The sequence below is a fragment of the Lipotes vexillifer genome, unplaced genomic scaffold (genome assembly GCF_000442215.2).
Source record: "Lipotes vexillifer unplaced genomic scaffold, Lipotes_vexillifer_v1.1 scaffold51, whole genome shotgun sequence".
Lineage (NCBI taxonomy): Eukaryota > Metazoa > Chordata > Mammalia > Artiodactyla > Lipotidae > Lipotes > Lipotes vexillifer.
In genome coordinates this window covers 805455-823391 of record NW_006786770.1, presented here as the reverse complement: position 1 = coordinate 823391, position 17937 = coordinate 805455, and the positions used below count along the sequence as shown (strand labels likewise).

At 51.0% G+C, this 17937-nt stretch overlaps 4 protein-coding genes across 10 annotated transcripts in view; 3 read left to right on the top strand and 1 right to left on the bottom strand.

Annotated features, from left to right (window-relative positions):
• LOXL3 (lysyl oxidase like 3) overlaps nt 1-10872 on the top strand; it is a 17813-nt gene extending 6941 nt beyond the window's left edge. For 2 of the 4 annotated variants that reach the window (XM_007459421.1, XM_007459422.1), the window contains 9 exons: nt 7815-7995; nt 8130-8284; nt 8520-8687; nt 8825-8987; nt 9228-9471; nt 9564-9679; nt 9760-9896; nt 10005-10116; nt 10300-10872. In XM_007459421.1, the coding sequence (XP_007459483.1) occupies nt 7815-7995; nt 8130-8284; nt 8520-8687; nt 8825-8987; nt 9228-9471; nt 9564-9679; nt 9760-9896; nt 10005-10116; nt 10300-10373 (1350 nt within the window). In that variant the 3' untranslated portion in view covers nt 10374-10872. Of the gene's footprint in view, nt 1-4419; nt 4477-5109; nt 5170-7378; nt 7596-7814; nt 7996-8129; nt 8285-8519; nt 8688-8824; nt 8988-9227; nt 9472-9563; nt 9680-9759; nt 9897-10004; nt 10117-10299 lie in introns of all 4 variants that reach the window. The other 2 variants (XM_007459419.1, XM_007459420.1) reach the window with 2 other exon arrangements.
• HTRA2 (HtrA serine peptidase 2) lies at nt 10629-14586 on the bottom strand. 2 transcript variants are annotated; one of them, XM_007459423.1, is made up of 8 exons: nt 13480-14586; nt 13160-13364; nt 12876-13070; nt 12614-12646; nt 12277-12382; nt 12064-12133; nt 11294-11389; nt 10629-11186 (listed from the first exon to the last, which is right to left on the bottom strand). In XM_007459423.1, exons 1-8 carry the CDS (start codon nt 13983-13985, stop codon nt 11021-11023), a joined length of 1377 nt encoding a protein of 458 aa, XP_007459485.1. In that variant the 5' UTR covers nt 13986-14586; the 3' UTR covers nt 10629-11020. The 2 variants fall into 2 exon arrangements, with proteins under 2 accessions (XP_007459485.1, XP_007459486.1); XM_007459424.1 differs by lacking the exons at nt 11294-11389; nt 12876-13070 and having other exon boundaries at nt 10830-11186.
• AUP1 (AUP1 lipid droplet regulating VLDL assembly factor) lies at nt 14146-17290 on the top strand. 2 transcript variants are annotated; one of them, XM_007459426.1, is made up of 12 exons: nt 14146-14410; nt 14492-14629; nt 14709-14859; nt 15060-15244; nt 15504-15576; nt 15668-15741; nt 15970-16036; nt 16132-16234; nt 16368-16487; nt 16604-16719; nt 16907-17025; nt 17111-17290. In XM_007459426.1, the coding sequence occupies exons 1-12, from the start codon at nt 14361-14363 to the stop codon at nt 17145-17147; spliced, it is 1233 nt and encodes a 410-aa protein (XP_007459488.1). In that variant the 5' UTR covers nt 14146-14360; the 3' UTR covers nt 17148-17290. The 2 variants fall into 2 exon arrangements, with proteins under 2 accessions (XP_007459488.1, XP_007459487.1); XM_007459425.1 differs by having other exon boundaries at nt 14239-14410; nt 14492-14859; nt 17111-17286.
• A 385-nt stretch (nt 17291-17675) lies between these two features.
• Nucleotides 17676-17937, top strand: part of DQX1 (DEAQ-box RNA dependent ATPase 1) — a 7015-nt gene continuing 6753 nt past the window's right edge. The window contains exon 1 of one of the 2 annotated variants that reach the window (XM_007459417.1): nt 17676-17821. The gene's annotated coding sequence lies outside the window, so the exon portion shown is untranslated. The remainder of the gene's footprint in view (nt 17822-17937) is intronic. The other variant, XM_007459418.1, reaches the window with a different exon arrangement.

Genomic DNA, 17937 nt, shown 5'->3' with positions numbered 1-17937 from the left:
GGAAAGAATGGGGAGCCAGATCATGTAGGGCCATTTGAGAGTCTTTGGTTTTTACTCTGTGTGAGATAAGGTTTTGGGCAGAGGTGTGACATCTGACTTCCACTTTTTATGTATTATTTGGGCTGCTTTGTTAAGAATAGACTGTAAGGGATGTGGCAGAATCAAGCATCAGGGAGATAAGGCAAAGATAAGGCAAAGTGCAAAGAGGGGACTACCCTGGCAGTCCAGTGGTTAAGACTCTATGCTCCCAATGCAGGGGGTACGGGTTCGATCCCTGGTCAGGAAACTAAGATCCCGCGTGCTGCATGGCTTGGTGCGGCATGGCCAAACAAACAACAACAACAACAACAAAATGCAGGGCTTCCCTGGTGGCACAGTTGTTGAGAGTCCGCCTGCCGATGCAGGGGACGCAAGTTTGTTTCCCGGTCCGGGAAGATCCCACATGACGCGGACCGGCTGGGCCCGTGAGCCATGGCCGCTGAGCCTGCGCGTCCGGAGCCTGTGCTCCGCAACGGGAGAGGCCGCAACAGTGAGAGGCCCACATACCCCCCCCCAAAAAAAAATGCAAACGGAGGTGAGGTAGAAAGAAAAGCAGGTGAGTGTGGAGGCCTAGAAGCCAAGTAAAGTGCTTCAAGGAAGAGTGATCAAGTGTGTCAGTGCTGCTGATGGGTCTAAAAACATGAGGACTGAGAAATGAATACTGGATTTAGCAACATGGAAGTTATTGCTGACCCTGACAAAGATGAAAATGAATAGGATATTTTGAAAGACAGTTGACAAGAGTAGAAGATTTATACTGAGAAATAGTGGAAGAAAGATCTGAATGGATAGAGTAAGGCTAGAAAATGGAACACTTTTAATGCCAGATTGGGGAGTTTTACCTTTATCTTATGGAAAATTAAAAAATAAAAGTACTTGTATGGGACAGTGATAAAATAAGGCCAATGTTTTTAAAAGTTTGATAGTAGTGAAGTGGAAGAGGAAGTTCTAGATGCAGTAAGATTAGTCAGGAGTTATAAAAATGAAGCTGATCAGGAGGATGACAACGAGGAGAGAGGGGAACGACTGAGTAGGATGACTGATAGAATGTAGAAAATAAGAGAAGAAAGAACTAAAATGATACTGAAGCTGCTCAAGAGAAGGATGGTATCCATCAGGCATCTCTGGGCTTCAAGTGACTATGAACTAACTTTAGACGTGGGCCATCCCGGGGAATTTTGAGGCCCAGGAATTGTCCCCACGTATATACAGCCTCAAGTAAGTTTCAGAAATCAGGAATATTTGTGTATATATTGGGATCTCTTACTGAGTCTGGGATATGAAGGCTGGAGAAGGAAATATACTTAGTACAGTGTTCATTCTTAGTGGGGAAAGAGATTACAGGGGTCCTGGGAGATTCTGTGATGAGGATATGGTATAGATACTCCTTCACAGGTCAAGTCGGACAGAGGGAGAAACCTCGTAGATAATACAATTATAAAGGCTAGGCAAGATAGTTATAAACAACTCTACCTTCCTTAGAGAAAGAAGATGCTAGCTTTTAGAGGAAGTCAGTAAGATTTAGAGAATAAGAAAATCAGAATGTGATATATTTATCATTTTTAAACTTGGTTTGGTAGTTCTACCCTAGAACATGTGAAAATTGTAGAATCTTAGAAGAGGAAAACAATGTACAGATAATTGAACCATTTACTGCCCTTTTTCAGGCAAAGAAGTTGAGGTTCTAAGAGCTTAAGTGCTGTTTAAGAAGTCACTCTTCTAGTTCATTTCAGTTTGATAGATATTTATTGAACTCCTACTATTTGTCAAGCACTGTGCAAGGTGCTCAGAATACAGAGGTGATGAGAGAGTTGGTTAGGCACCAAATCATAGAAGACCTTATAGGCTATGTTAAGGATTTGGATCTTTATGATAAAAGTAATGGAAAATCATTGAAGTTTTTTAATGAGGAGGGCTGTGAGAGGACATGATCAGGTTTGTGGCTCCGAGAGATTACTTTGACTGCATTTCTGAGAATGGTTTAGAGAAGAGCAAGAGCAAATGGATTAGAGAGTTGTTTAGGACAGAACATTGACAGGACTTCGTTACGGATTGAAGAGAGAAGAGTCAAGGTTGACTCCTAGGTTTCTGTTGTAGATTTTGCTGGAAGAATTATGTTTATTTTTTAGACCCACATTAAATTTTAGATAACTTTGAGATATCTAAGTAGGAACATCAAGAAGGCAATGGAATATACAAGGTTAGGTGTGAACGAGAACATATAAAGAGAGGATGTGGAGTGAGAAGAATGCCTTAGAGCTCTAAAAATTTAAATGACCATATAGAGGAGGAGCCTGCAAAGAAGACCAAGAAAGAGCAACCAGAATTAGGACTGGAACAAGGCCAGTAGTGTTGTGACAGCCAAGGAGGGAAAGAGAGAACAGCCGTGTCAGATGCTACCGAGAGTCTATTGGATGAAGACTAAAAACGAGAGTCTATGGGATGAAGACTAAAAAAGAAGAAAAAAAATCTTCTGGATTTATTATCGCAGAGTGATGGGGGGGGGGGGGGGGTGGAAACCAGAAAGGGGTGGGTTAAGGAGTGAGTGGGAGGAAAGATGATGAGTGTTGACAACCACTGAAAAGTTTTTCTATGAAGAGGGAGAAAGATGTGGGGTGGAGGGTGTGTGTGTATGTGTGCGTGTGTGTACGTGAGAGAGAGAGAGAGAGAGCTGAACATGTTTAAAAGGATTCGATTGAGAAGGAGAGGTTATGTGCAACTTCTCAGTTGAGAAGGAGAGAAAGGAACATAGGGGAAGGAATTCAGAAACGTTTGGGGGCAGTGGCCTTAGAGAAGAGAGACAGTTGGAATGAGAAAAGGATGTGCAGATGCAGGTAGCTTTTTATGTTTGATGGTTGAAGGAACAAATGATAGGGAAAACAAGCACATTTGTGAATGAAGAAATATCAATCAAGACAAATATCAGTACTGGTCCTAAACAAGTACCAGGTCCTTAATGTAACCTGTATTTGCCTTATAATGTATATTATTATATACACCATATAATATATAATATAAAGACCTTATATAGTCCTTAAATAACTTAGAGAAGAAGTACTTCTAAATTACTAGGTAATACTACATTTTTCTGAATACAATGCTGGAGATCAGAATGATCTCTCTGGGTTACTGATGAAAGAAAGTGCCAAGTATATTTCATTTCAGACATGCTTGAGAAAAACACATCTAGAGAAAAAGTTTCACGCTATACATATATGATGAAAGGTTCTAAACTCTTAGTAGCGTCTCAGGAAAGGGACCCGAGAGTTATTGTAGACTCTTTGCTAGGAATGTTGGACATATTGAACGTTTTGGCAAAAAGACCAACTAAGTACATCCTCAGTAAGAAGCCAGGGCAGGAGGTACCAAGCAGATTCAGCCCTGTTAAAATCTATTTATTAAAATCCTAGCACATCTGCACATAGTATACCACATCCAAAGATGACTCCTCAAGAGAAACAGCAGAGCAGGAACATGTTCAAAGAGATGATAACTAAGAGGATAACAGGGAATTCCATAAATTTTGTAAGGACAGACAAGACCTGCATTCATTATACATAGTTGGACAGGACAAAGGGGGCAAAGTGAAAGTCTTTGAAATCAAAGGGAGAATGAGTGGAGAAACAGACCTAGTTTCCATGCATTAGACTTAAGGCAACTTCTTGAAGAATAAAATAGGTCAAATATTTAGGCCAATTAAGAAGAAATAAGGTTTTAGAACTTAATCCCTGGAAGTAAGTTTGGGAAATGAGCTCAGTTTGTGAATGACTAAAGCATATGGGATTTAACTAAAGCAGGAAGGGTTCTGTCATCCTAAGCAGCCTGGCCTTATGATCCCCAGTCAGACCAAGGTAATGTCCCTTACTATCCAGCCTTGGTCCTTGGTCCTGGTTCACTGGCCTCAGGCCTGGACATGCCAGAAGCCAGAGAGCATCCAAGAAAAAAATACGTAGCCTCTCTAGGTGTGACCAGGCCAGTTCTCTCTCCTTGCCTAGTCAGTCTGGCGATCCTAACAATCCTAACACCCTTCTACTTACACCCGTTCCCCTAGCCCTCCCCCCAGGTTTAGATCAGCCCTAATATCAACCCAAGAGTCCTTATTCCCTATCTGCCTTAACCTAATTTCTGTGGGTCCTGGTATAGGGTCTTTATCAGCCCCAAGTCCATGTCCTTCACTGCTGCTCACCTGTCTGGTTATGTGCTTATGAGGCCAAACAGCTGTGAAGGGTTGAACTTTGGAGGTATCTGATGTTATAAGATCCTGCCACCAGGAGCCCTCTAACTGTTGGAAAAGAAATCTTGCCCCTGGTCCCAGTTGCACTAGCTTTTCCCACTTAATTCTAGACTGATCCTGACTCTGCTGTTGTCTTATCCTCACAGAAAGTTGAGGAAGCGAGCGGCCAAAGCCTCGGCCCGACGCTCCAAGCCCCTTGGAAGGTAATGGGGCAAGAGCCCCGGCACCTCCTGCTCATCCCTGTGACCCCAGGAGGTGGGTGGATGGAAGGCATCCTATCCATGTCCATCCCAGAACCCAAGCTGATGAATCAGGGATATGACTGGAAAATGGCCATTCCAGGGGGGAGGGGAGGGGAGGCAGGCATGGGGATGGGTAAGCTTTGATCTCAGGAAGCACAGGGAGGAAATAATGCAGGAATGGCTGAGGAAAAGCCTCTGCATCTTTATACTTCCCCCAAATAGCTTGGACTCCAGCCTCAGCCACCTACATGCTTCCTCCCCTGCCCCAACTCCTAACTTCCCTTAATTCATCTGCATTCCCATTCTCTCTTCTCCCTTTACCATTCCTCTTAGCTCCTCTCCCCTCACCACCTGGATTGACATAACTAGTTTTCTCATAACTGTTGCTGAATCCAGAGAGCAGCATGTATTCCACAATAGTTAAGTGGTATGCAGCAGTATATGTGGAAAATCTGACTGCCTTTGCTTTGCCCCTCCCCATACTCTGCATGAAGGATCCTTCCTAGAAACAGAAAATAATAATAATAACCCTTTACTTTTCCCTGGTAACGTACCTGCCCACTACCTCCACTAACTTCTTTCTCCTTTTTTCAGACCAATCATCAAGCTTAAAGCCAAACTCAAACCCCGAGTGGGCAGGGGGCCAATCAAGAGGTAAATAAAGTTCAGGCTAAGTGGAGAGGAGAGGGAGTGCCGAGTGACGAGTCAGGGGCGTCGGGCTGTGGTCAGGAAGGGGTCCAAGAGAAGCCTCCACCAAGAGGTGGAAGAGCAGCAGCAACTGTTACAAGCCACCTTCCAGATGAGTCACCGAAATGTAAAGTAAGACTGGCCCTTATGTGGTTCTCTGAGGAATTATGCTTGTCACAGGATTTTTGAAGGTCTCAGTAGAAGTTCATCCACTGACTACCCTTGTTCCACATGCTTATTTATCTTCCCCCAGCAGATTTTAGTAGATACTCTGGCACTCCTGTCCTTCAGATGCCATGCTTGCCTCTCCCCCAAGAAGTTAAGTTTGCCTAAGGGATCAGTGTTCCCATCCTACCTTTATTTAATTGTTAAAAATAAGTGCTACCAGCTTGGAAGTGAGACTGAGGATCCCCTCTGGAAACTTTATCAGGGATGGAGTCATATGAAAGTCCTGATCTCTGGCCCAGTTTACGCAATTAGGCTCCCAGTTCCATCATTTTCCTCCTGGGTTCCTTCAGAACCCCAGGGAATGGAAAGCTTCCAATCCCGATGATTGTGTCTCACTTGGTTTGTAAAGGCAATTTGTGCATGAAAAGTCTGATAGCTTCTTCAGCAGTAGTTGAGGTACAGAGAATGCATCCCTTTCTATTGTTTCCTCCTCTCTTCACAGCATTCTGAGATCACCCAGTGGCCCCTGGTACCCCTCATTCCCCAGCTCCTCCCTCTGGTGCCTTCAAAGGGGCTTGGAATTTGGGGGTGTTCTTGTAGTGCCCTTCCAGCTTAGGGTCATCTTGCCCAACATGGCCATACTCTGGCCTGGACTGACCCCCACATTAAAATGCACACTGGTGTTTTTATTTTGTTAGTTATGGGGGAAAAAGGAGGAGAGAGTTTAGAAGAGAGATGTCTTTTTCCTCTGATGGCCTCTTTGACTTTTATTTTCAGCCAGACAGGACTTTGGGAGAATACCTGGTCTCTTTGAATCCACTTATCTTGAGCTCGCAAAAGTATTCTGTAAAGTCTCCAGGCTTCCTTTGTCTGATTTGTTTATAACTTGTCCATCTCTCTGTGTCTTCCCAGCCAATGGCTTCAAATCGTCATATTCCTTCCTTCCTCTGACGTCAAGTAATGGAGCACATTACTGCAATAATTCACTGCCAAACCAGCCTCACAGGCCCACTCCACCAACACCAGGCCTCATCTGGTTCCTTTCCTCTCTGGGTTCAAACCAGCTGTTCTGGGAAGAAAGTACTTCTCTCATCACATGGCTCACTGCAGTATCTCATTCCGTTGGTGTCGATAAGCAAGTCTCCTCATTCTCTCTAGCATCTCTCTGCTGTGTTTCCAAGTTTTAACATCTCTAATTTAGTCCCATTTTCCCACTTGAGTGGCTATGGAACATTCTTTCTGTTTTAAACTGCAGAAGCATGGACAACCTCATTAAAGACTCATACAGTTCAGCTCAGGTCTGGGGATATCTTCACCCTTCTGTTGTTCATATTCACTCTCCTTCTCTGGTCACATGGCCCCTCTTTGTCTGTCTGGCATTTGTACATCTTCGTTCCTGTATATACCAGCTCCAGTCTTTCCTGTGTTCACCATCTGGTCTGTTCTTCCATAACTGCCCATGATCCTCTGGCCTGGAAACCCCTCTGGCCTCTAAGAAGCCATGTAGACCCAAGACTTACTCACTCCTTTGCATCCTGACTCATTTAGTTATTTCAGTCACAATGTAATAGAAGGATCTGCTCACTCTGGCTATTCAGGCTTCCTGTTTGTGTTAGCTACTCCCTCCTACCCATCTCTTCCAGCTGGGCAGTCCTGGCTTCCTGTTGTCTTTACACAGTAGCGTCAGCCTCAGCCTCCATTAGGGCCAGCACCCTGAAACCATACAGAACAAGGTTTCTGTCAGGCAAGTCAAGACGAGCCTTCCTTCCCATAGGGTTCTTCTGCTGCAGAAGGTCCCCAAGGACCAGCCCCCGTCCAGGTAATCTAGGCTCTTTCGGCCTAGAAACTCGCCATTACCTTTGTCTCTTTGTCTCTGTGTTTTTGCGGAGAAGAGGGGAAGAAGAAGGGCTAAAGTGGTCATGGGTGGAGGCACGGAGTGGGAGGAGGGATGTGGGCAAAGAGGCAGGAGCACTGCTTTACCCTACTGCTCCCACTCCTGTCCCCCCAGGCTGCTGGCCCAGCGGCAGCAACACTCCTTTGGTCTGCGTGGGGTGGCGTGCGTGGGCACGGAGGCCCACCTCTCTCTCTGCTCCTTGGAGTTCTATCGTGCCAATGACACCACCAGGTGCCCTGGGGGGGGCCCTGCGGTGGTGAGCTGTGTGCCAAGCCCTCTCTACGCAGCGTCCAGTGGCCAGAAGAAGCAACAGTCAAAGCCTCAGGGGGAGGTGTGTGAGACAGTGACTATGACCTTCCCCACCCCAGGTGGAGAACCCCCTAGCCTGGCCACCCCCTGATTAAGCACAGCCTTGACCTTTGAGGACAGAGAGGAACCTCCTACCGCCCATGCTCCCTCCCACCAGAATCTCATTCATCTCCCAGGTCTACTCAGCCCTCTCTGTGCTGATGTTTCCATTCACTGCTGGGCACCTCTCTCTCCTTTACAGGCCCGAGTGCGATTAAAGGGTGGAGCCCACCCAGGAGAGGGCCGGGTAGAAGTCCTAAAGGCTGGCACGTGGGGCACAGTCTGTGACCGCAAGTGGGACCTGCAGGCAGCCAGCGTGGTGTGTCGGGAGCTGGGCTTCGGGAGTGCTCGAGAGGCTCTGAGCGGTGCCCGCATGGGGCAGGGTGAGGGGGGTGCAGGTGGGAGGGAAAGGGAAGGAGTAGGTACACACTCCTAGGGGAGGGTACATTCCTTAGGAAGGAGACCCCTGGACAGATAGTGAAGTTAGAACCTCCTGATCTTTGACCTCTGACCTTAGGCATGGGTGCCATCCATTTGAGTGAAGTTCGATGCTCTGGCCAGGAACCCTCCCTCTGGAAGTGCCCCCACAGGAACATCACAGCTGAGGACTGTTCCCATAGCCAAGATGCTGGAGTCCGATGCAACCTGCCCTACACTGGGGTAGAGACCAAGGTCAGTCATTCTTTCCACCTTGATTCAGGTATCTCACATCCTATCCAGTTCTGGTCATGATCTGCAGTCTGATGCCCACTGCCCCATGCCCCTGCCATCCTGCAGCTCCCACCTGATGCCACCACTTGCTAGCCCTTTAAGTGCCTCTGAATCACCATTCAGCCATAGGCCTGCTACAGACTCCCACTACTCCACCCCCAAAAGCTTCCCCAGTACTTCCATTGTGTCACTACAGATCCGACTCAGTGGGGGCCGCAGCCGACATGAAGGGCGAGTCGAGGTGCTAACAGGAGGACCTGGGTCCCTTCGCTGGGGCCTCATCTGTGGGGATGACTGGGGGACACTGGAGGCCATGGTTGCCTGCAGGCAACTCGGACTGGGCTATGCCAACCATGGCCTGCAGGTGAGTGGGGAGGAGGAGAGAGGAACCAAGGCTATTGCCTCCAAAGGCTGTGTTTGGGGCAGAGGACTGTCAAAATGAGTCCCTTGGCCTGGGAGGCTGGATGGTGGCTTCACAAAAACACTTCTGTATATCCCCAGGAGACCTGGTACTGGGACTCAGGGAATATAACAGAGGTGGTGATGAGTGGAGTGCACTGCACAGGGACTGAGCTGTCCCTGGACCAATGTGCTAATCATGGCACCCATGTCGCCTGCAAGAGGACAGGAAGCCATTTCACTGCTGGAGTCATTTGTTCTGAGAGTGAGTGAAGGGTCAGGTGACTCAAGCCAGGGAAGGGAGGCTGTGGGCCACCCCTTTGCAGGGAGAGAGCTGCAATCTGGAGGGGTCCGCCTTCCCTGCAGAAAACCAGTCTCACCCAACTTTCTGGGGGTGGGGGGAAGGGGATGCGGGGCAGGGGGTGGGGGTGAGAATGGACGCACTCCCATCTGTCCCTGCCCCTCAGCAGTGAGTTCTAACCCTCTCCTTCCTTCCTTGGTGCAGCAGCGTCAGATCTGCTGCTGCACTCAGCACTGGTGCAGGAGACCGCATACATTGAGGACAGGCCTCTGCACATGTTGTACTGTGCTGCTGAAGAGAACTGCCTGGCTAGCTCGGCCCGCTCAGCCAACTGGCCTTACGGCCACCGGCGTCTGCTCCGATTCTCCTCCCAGATCCACAACCTGGGACGCGCTGACTTCAGGCCCAAGGCTGGGCGCCACTCCTGGGTGTGGCATGAGTGTCATGGGTGAGAGGGTCAAGTAGAAGGGCAAGGCCACTGGGGACGGGGCAAGCCTGCTGTGGGCAGGGAAGGAAACAGGGGTTCCATTGTCCCCACAGGCATTATCACAGTATGGACATCTTCACTCACTATGATATCCTGACCCCCAACGGCACCAAGGTGGCTGAGGGCCACAAAGCTAGTTTCTGTCTAGAAGACACCGAGTGTCAGGAGGGTGAGTTGGGGCCTAGAGCAGACTACAGTTTCCTCATCCCCACAGCCTTGCCTCACACTGACATATGCTTCTCTCTTCAGATGTCTCCAAGAGGTATGAGTGTGCCAACTTTGGAGAGCAGGGCATTACTGTGGGTTGCTGGGATCTCTACCGGCATGACATCGACTGTCAATGGATTGACATCACAGATGTGAAGCCAGGAAACTACATTCTGCAGGTGCCTGGGATCTAAGATTTCCAGCTATTGAGTGGGAGGAGTGTTTATTAAAGACACATTTGGATTTGAGAACTGCAGCTGGTTAAGCTGGCATTTTCCCACTCACAGGTGGTCATCAACCCCAATTTTGAAGTAGCAGAAAGTGACTTCACCAACAATGCAATGAAATGTAACTGCAAATATGATGGACATCGCATCTGGGTGCACAACTGCCACATTGGTATTTGGTGGGAAGAGAAGCCAGAAAGGCTGGGGGATGGGAGGGAAAGGCCTTCATTCTCTTCTCCCTAGGTTGTTTCTATGTCTTCCCACCCACTTCCATACTTTCCAGTCTCCCCACTTCTACCCACCCTTCCCCACAACGGGTCTATCTTCCTGCCCAAACCACCTGTTCACCTTGCAGGTGATGCCTTCAGTGAAGAGGCCAACAGGAGGTTTGAACGCTACCCTGGCCAGACCAGCAACCAGATCATCTAAGGTGCCACCACCCTCCTCTGCAGACCACAACTGGCCCCCAATGGCAGGGGTCTGAGGCTGCCATTACCTCAGGAGCTTACCAAGGAATCCTTGACGTCAGCAGGCCCACAGCACTCATCCACTGTGCACTGTGGGTGTAGAGCTGTCAAGCAGAAGTTCCTGCCCTCCTTTTACGCCAGCTGTCTGGATCTGTGGCCAGGCATGGGAAATTTTGCTCCCAGGCCCAGCACCAAACCAAGCATGCCACAAAGAGGCGCACCTGATTGACTGCCCAGAAAAACAGACAGCAGCAGCTCGTTTTCTTAAATAGGGAGGTCAGAACGGTCAACTCCAATATCTCCTCTCAGTTCAGGGAGATACGGCTTTACCTCTAGCCTTTTTGTGGTGGGGCGGGGGGCGGGGGGGGTGGGGAGAGAGCAGTGCACCACCCTTCCCCTCATTTTTGAGTATAACATGTTGCTAGGTATAATTTTATTTTATATAAAAAGTGTTTTTGTGATTCCTCAGGGCCCAGGGATTGGTGCTGGTAGTTGGAGGGACCTGCCCCCAACTGGTTCATTTAATCCTCCATCCAGGTGCCATAAGAACCCAAGCCAGGAAAGCAAGGTAGAAATCAGAGCAGGAGCCTCCTACTCTTGCTGATCCATTCATTCTGTGACTTCAGGGGTCACATATAAGGTCAATGTTTCTGGTCCCCGCCGGATCCGCACTGCCAGCTGGGATTGGGTTCGAACAGCTTCATAAATATCTTCAGCATTTTGTACCAGCCGCTCCCCAATGGCCAAGATCACATCACCAGGCCGTAGACCAGCCCTATGGCAAAAAGTGGACAGAGAGGTAAAGGAGGGAATAGATGGCCCAGTTCAAGGGCACATAAACACCTCACCCGTCTCCACCTCCCAGTGCAATCTCTCCCTCACCGGTGTGCAGGGGAGTCCAGGATGACTTTATGGATGAGCACACCATGCTGAACATCAGGAAAGCTTGGTTCTCGAAGCTGTAGTTCAGCAAGGATGCTGAAAGGACACAGATCACTTTGTAAACCACACGACGGCACTCTCCCAATTCTGGGTTCCCCTCAAATCTCTCATCAGCACACTGATAAGTTATGGATAGGGCATGCACTAGATCCTCTTGAGACAAAAACAATTCACTTTCTGCCTTCTAGCAGTTAGGAAGTGGGACATGTATATAAAAGGTAACTAATTCCAAATGACACAGTATTAAATCAATAGCACTAATGTCATTCTAAAATCCTAAGAGAAGCTATAAGGAGGTGGTATAACTTTAGCTGAACCTAGAAGGATCGGTCTGATATTTATATAAAGTGAGAACAACATAAACAAAAACATGGGATTAGGAAATCAAGTTGGACGGAACAGAATATACCCATAGGGAAGCCATGTCTGGAAGGTTGAGTTGAAGACATGGAAAATGGCCCCTAAACACCAGGCTAATGGATTGGAGGTTGTAAATCAAAGCAATAACAGGATGAAATCAATCAGGTGGGAGGTATGCAAAGTGGAATGGGGTGAGAAAATCAAGATAATGAGAGAGGACAGCTCTTCTGATAGTTCCAAGTATGAGTAAACTCATCTTAGATAAAGACAGAACTGAGAATGAAGCTCAACAGAAGTGCCAGGTGCCCACCACTGGTTACACTGATGGCCCTAACCCCTATAGCTCATACCTGGGAGTCAGGGTTAGCATCATCACTCCAATGTAGCGGCGCTGGGACCCACTGCTTCCAAACCAGGAATCTGCGACAGAGGGACAAATGAGCCCCACCCAGCTACATCCTTCCTTCCCCCTCCTGCTCCTCCCAACAGACCCCTCTCCAACAAGCCCCCACCTCCACCCCCCACTACTTAAAGGAAACCCTTTACCCCCAAGCCAGGCTTACTCTTCTTTTCTCCACGATGTAGAAACTCTCGAAGGCGATCAGCAGGGATGGCAAAGGAGATTCCAGCTGTGACCTTCATGGTATTCACCCCAATCACCTCCCCATCCTGTTGGGACAGAGCCCACTATTCTCTAGCCCAAACAAATAGTAGGAGATGGGGGTACCTGAGCAAGAGTAGCAGGGAGTGTTGGGGAGTCGGGGAGATCTGGTTGGATTCCAGGAGATAGCCAACAAGAAACTGCTCAGAAACTTGACCAAACATCATTGAATTAGGGAAAACCCACCCCTTCCCACACTGACCTGGGGCAGGGATTCTCGGAAAGGATGTCCCACTCACCAGGTTAACCAGGGGACCGCCAGAGTTTCCAAACTGCAGGACAAGGAGAAAATATGGAAGAGATCCAGGGACTCTATGCCTGGGGGCAAAACCAGGATGGAGGCACTTTCTCCAAATTCTCTCCTTTACCAGCCCATGAAGGGGTGGGCACCCAACCTCTGTATACAGGCTAATCCACCATCTATCACAGGTGGTTCTTGCACCACACACCTCTACCCCCTCCCCCAACCTAGTCTGTCATTTCTCTCTTATCAGGACGCACATCAATAGCTGCATCAGTCTGGATGTATTCCACATTGGTTTGGGGAAGGCCCAGGTCTCTGGCTGGACGCTGAGCAGAGCTGACAATGCCGGATGTGATCGTGTTCTGCAGTGCAAAGGGACTTCCCATGGCAACAACAAACTCCCCTTGCCGGACATCGGCTGAACGTCCCAGGGGCAGCGTGGGGAGAGGCTCCTAAGGGAGAATGGGTACAAGAGACCTGTCATCTGGAGATGTGAGCAAATTCAGAGCCCCAACCAGACATGGCCTGCCCAGACCCCCACCTTGGTCTGAATCCTCAGCGTGGCGATATCTGCCACGGGATCCACAGCTGTGACGACGGCCTCATACGTATCGCCGCTAGGCAGCCTGACACGGACTCGGCGCCGATCAGCCACCACATGAGCGTTGGTAACGATGAGCCCGTCGGCAGCCACCACGAATCCTGAGCCATTCGAGATAGGGACTTCGCGGCCCGAAAAAGGGTGCCTGGGATAGGGGGGCCGGGGGTTGGGGAAGCACGGATGTGAGGAGGCTCGGACCCCTCCTTCTCGCCCTCCCTCTACCCGCGGCTTCGGTTCCTCCGGGTCTACCCCACCGTTACCGGCCCAAGATCTCGATATAAACCACGGCAGGGGCCGTCTTCTCCACCACGTCCGCGATGAAGTTGTACTGGCTCCGGGGAGAGGGAGGCGGCGAGCCAAGGACCGAGGCGAGGACGGCCGGGGGACCCCGACCCCCGCCCCACAACAACAAGAGCACTGCCCCACCAGCGCCCAGCGCCACCGCCAGCCACACGCGCGGACGGGTTCCAGGGGTCCCTGAGTCTTCCCGGATCCGGGAATCTGGGGTCCCCTGGATCAGCCGTGCTCGGGGATCCGAAGTCCCCGACGTCAGACATGTTCGTGGTTCAGGGACTCCCACAGACAACCGGGCCCCGAAACTGGGGGTCCCATAAGTCACTCGGGCCCGAGGGTCAGGAGTTCCTGACGTCAGCAAGGCCCGGAGGTCAGGGGTCAACAGGGGTCCCTTTCCCCAGCGACCCCCCCCCAAAGCTCGCCATCCCCGGAGGCTCCAGACTGCACCCCGCCCCGCCCTCAGTGCAGCCATCAGCTCCGCCTCGGGAGCCTCGTCGCCCGCCCTGCACAGAGGAGGCGCCCTGGACGCTAGCGGGCGAACAGCGGGACGCGGAGCACGCCGGTACCTGAAGTCTCCAGAAGTGCACGCCGGAACCAAGGATTCCGGGAGGCCAACTCCGCCCCCGCCCCGCGAATGCCGGGAATTGTGGTCCCGGTGGGACGCGAGTTATGAGGTGGTCAAAGGGCCCGCGAGGCATGCTGGGACCGCTAGCCCTTCCGGGGCGCCTCAGGATTTCGGGTCCCGGCACCCTGGGCGGATGCCCGAAGACTCCGCCTTCCCAAGAGCCCCTGCGGCGGGGTGCGAAGATGGCGGCGGCGGCGGCCCGGCACCCCTAAAGCGGCGGCAATGGAGCCTCCCCCGTCGCCGGGGCCGGAGCGGCTCTTTGATTCGCACCGGTAAGATCCCCGGAGGGAAGAGACCGGCTCCCGCGTCCACTTGGCCTTCGGCACCCGATCACCCCGCCTCTCGCCCCCCAGGCTCCCGGGTGACGGCTTCCTGCTTCTCGCGCTGCTGCTCTACGCTCCAGTCGGGTTCTGCCTCCTCGTCCTGCGCGTCTTTCTTGGGATCCACGTCTTCCTGGTCAGCTGCGCGCTACCAGACAGCGTCCTTCGCAGGTTCCGACCCGGGCGCTCGGGGAGGGTCGGGGCTGGGCCTGGCCGGAGGCCGCGTAGTCACCACTGCCGGCGTTCCCAGGTTCGTGGTGCGGACCATGTGTGCAGTGCTGGGGCTCGTGGCCCGGCAGGAGGACTCCGGACTCCGAGATCACCGCGTCAGGGTCCTCATTTCCAACCACGTGACACCTTTCGACCACAACATAGTCAACCTGCTCACCAGCTGTAGCACCGTGAGTTAGGGACGAAGCCGAGAGTGCCACGGGGCGGTTCCCTGGGGCCCAGCTCAAGGCTCCCCTCTCCGTGTCCGGGTTTCCTTTGGGGACCACAAGATACTGACCCTTACCTCTGACCCCGCTTTTCTACCCATTTGTCAGTTTTTCTCATTTCCCAACATTCTTTTCTTCTTGCTTTCTCTCCTTCCCATTCCCAGCCTCTACTCAATAGTCCCCCCAGCTTTGTGTGCTGGTCTCGGGGCTTCATGGAGATGGATGGGCGGGGGGAGTTGGTGGAGTCACTCAAGAGATTCTGTGCTTCAACGAGGCTTCCCCCCACCCCTCTGCTGCTATTCCCCGAGGAAGAGGCCACCAATGGCCGGGAGGGGCTCCTGCGCTTCAGGTGGGTGAGCACAGGTATCTGTCTCCAACTGTGTAGGTGGTCAGGCCTGGGAGCCCTTGGGTTTTCACAGCCTTTTTCAGCCCTACCCCCTCCCTTCCTAGTTCATTTACTTTCTGTCCACTTTTAGTTCTTTCCCCTGAATCCCTTTATTCTCCATATTTCTACTTGTACAGTTTGACAGTTACTCGTTTTTAAGTTGGGTATGAGCTGCTGACTGGGTTGGCTGGAATCCCATCCTACTATCTCTTCCCTCTTTTAGTTCCTGGCCATTTTCTATCCAGGATGTGGTACAGCCTCTTACCCTGCGAGTCCAGAGACCCCTAGTTTCTGTGGTGAGTGTGTTCAACAGGGAAGCTCTGGGTTTGGAGGGGAAGTTTCTCACTCCTGGCCCTGGCTTAGACCTCACTCATGCCCTCCCCTCAGACGGTGTCAGATGCCTCCTGGGTCTCAGAACTGCTGTGGTCACTTTTCGTCCCTTTTACGGTGTATCAAGTAAGGTATTAACTGTCCTCACTTTTTGGTGGCTGGGAGAAGCTCGTCTCAAGGTCAAGAAAGTAGTTGCCTCTGCCCTGTCCATTTGCAGATCTTTTAATATCAAGGTCCTACCACAGAGGCAATATAAAGTATTTACTATCTCCCCTATCCTCACCACCACTGTTCCAAGAAAAGAGGTGTCAGAGTGGAGAGTGGGTGCCCCCAACATGGTCCTGGGTTGTTTTTTTCAGGTGGCTTCGTCCTGTTCATCGACAGCTGGGGGAGGGGAGTGAGGAGTTCTCCCTCCGTGTACAACAGGTGGTAGGGGACACAGGCAGGGTGGAGGTGGGTTCTTTCCTTATGGGGAAGGAGAGGAAGGCTTAAGAAACTTCCAATCTTCCAATTCTCCCTAGCTGGTGGCCAAAGAGTTGGGCCAGACAGGGACACAACTCACTCCAGCAGACAAAGCAGAGCACATGAAGCGACAGAGACACCCCAGATTGCGTCCCCAGTCAGGTGTGTGGTCTCTGGACACAAAGCTTTTTAGCTTTTTTTCAGCCTGTTGTGCTTTCTTTCTTATGCCTGTACTAGTCAGCCTCTCCGTCCTCCTAGTTATCCACTCACCTTATTTCGGATTTCTTTTTTGCAGCCCAGTCTTCTTTCCCTCCCTCCCCTGGCCCTTCTCCTGATGTGCAGCTGGCAACTCTGGCTCAGAGAGTGAAGGAGGTTTTACCCCATGTGCCACTGGGTGTCATCCAGAGAGACCTGGGTATGAGAAAGGGTAGACTCACGTAAGGAGACAGGCATAGAGAGGGAAAGTGGGTGGTGAAGGGAGAAGGTGAACAGGGAAACAGACTGTCCTGTCCTCTCTTCCCTTCTGCCCAGCCAGGACTGGCTGTGTAGACTTGACTATCACTAATCTGCTTGAGGGAGCTGTAACTTTCATGCCTGAAGACATCACTGAGAGGACCCAGGCCCTTCCCACAGCCTCCACGCCCAAGGTGAGACCCAGAAAATGGGCAGGTCCAAGACTTGGGGTGGGATGGGACAGTCTGCATATCCCCGGTCCCTGACGTCTGTTTTTTTGATCCTGAGACCCTAGCACAGTGCCTCTCTTGCAAAGTAGGCATTCGATGCGTGTTTAATGATGATGACTTCGCAAGCCCTCTGACATTGTGATCACCTCAGTTCCCCAGCTCTGGCCCGGCGACCCCTCAGCCCACAGCCCTAACATTTGCCAAGTCCTCCTGGGCCCGGCAGGAGAATCTGCAGGAGCGCAAGCAGGCGCTGTATGAATACGCAAGAAGGTGAGGGGCTTAGAGAACAGCGGGTAGGAAGGGGCCGATTGTATACGGCAAAACCCATACAATGTCTTCTCCTTATGTCCCACAGGAGATTCACAGAGAGGCAGGCCCAGGAGGCTGACTGAGTACAGGATGGCACCCAGAGCCGCAGGACGGAGACTGGGGGCAGCCCTCACCCAACTCACAACAGGCCGGATGGGTGGGTGGTAAAAAGGGAGGGATGGGGCTCCCCCCAATATCACATTAAATTCAGGGTTTTCACTCAAGGTCTCTGTTGCGTCTCTGGGTCTCAAAAGCCCCATAGCAAGTTCCTTTTCCCTTGGTTGTAGGGATCAGGGATGAGGGCTTCCTTGTGGGTTTGTGGGGGTGGTCAGAATGGAACTGTCTGCAGTCACCTCCTCATGTCAAGAAATGCGTGATATTAAGGAAATGTAACTGAGCTGAAGGCCCAGAAGCAACTGGACCCTAGCTTGGGTGTTCAGCCCAGGTATGTGAGGAAAAAGCTGCAAAACTGCAAGTCCCAGGATGCCTTTCACTAATGAGCACAGTACACAAAGTCTGCAGAGTTCACACATGCTCAGTGTGGTGGCTTGAGCCTATTTTCTATAGGCTGCTGACCAGATTGAATAAGGTGGAACACATGGCCCCACCCCAAAACAGTCCTTAGGACTGTTGAGGCACACCCCAGGGTGGAGCCGGAATTTACCTTTGTACTTCATAGCAGGTCAGGGTTATTGGTGACTTGCTTTGTGGGTCTGGAACTGGCTGCCATCCTGACACGTCTCAGAGCTGCAAGCAGGTTTGAATCCAGGATCCTTGTGGCCCTGCTCCCTGATTCCTACCCCGCTCCTCTGATTCTTCGTTCTGTTCCCTTGGGGACCTTCCCACAGATTACCATGTCTCATAGAATTCCTG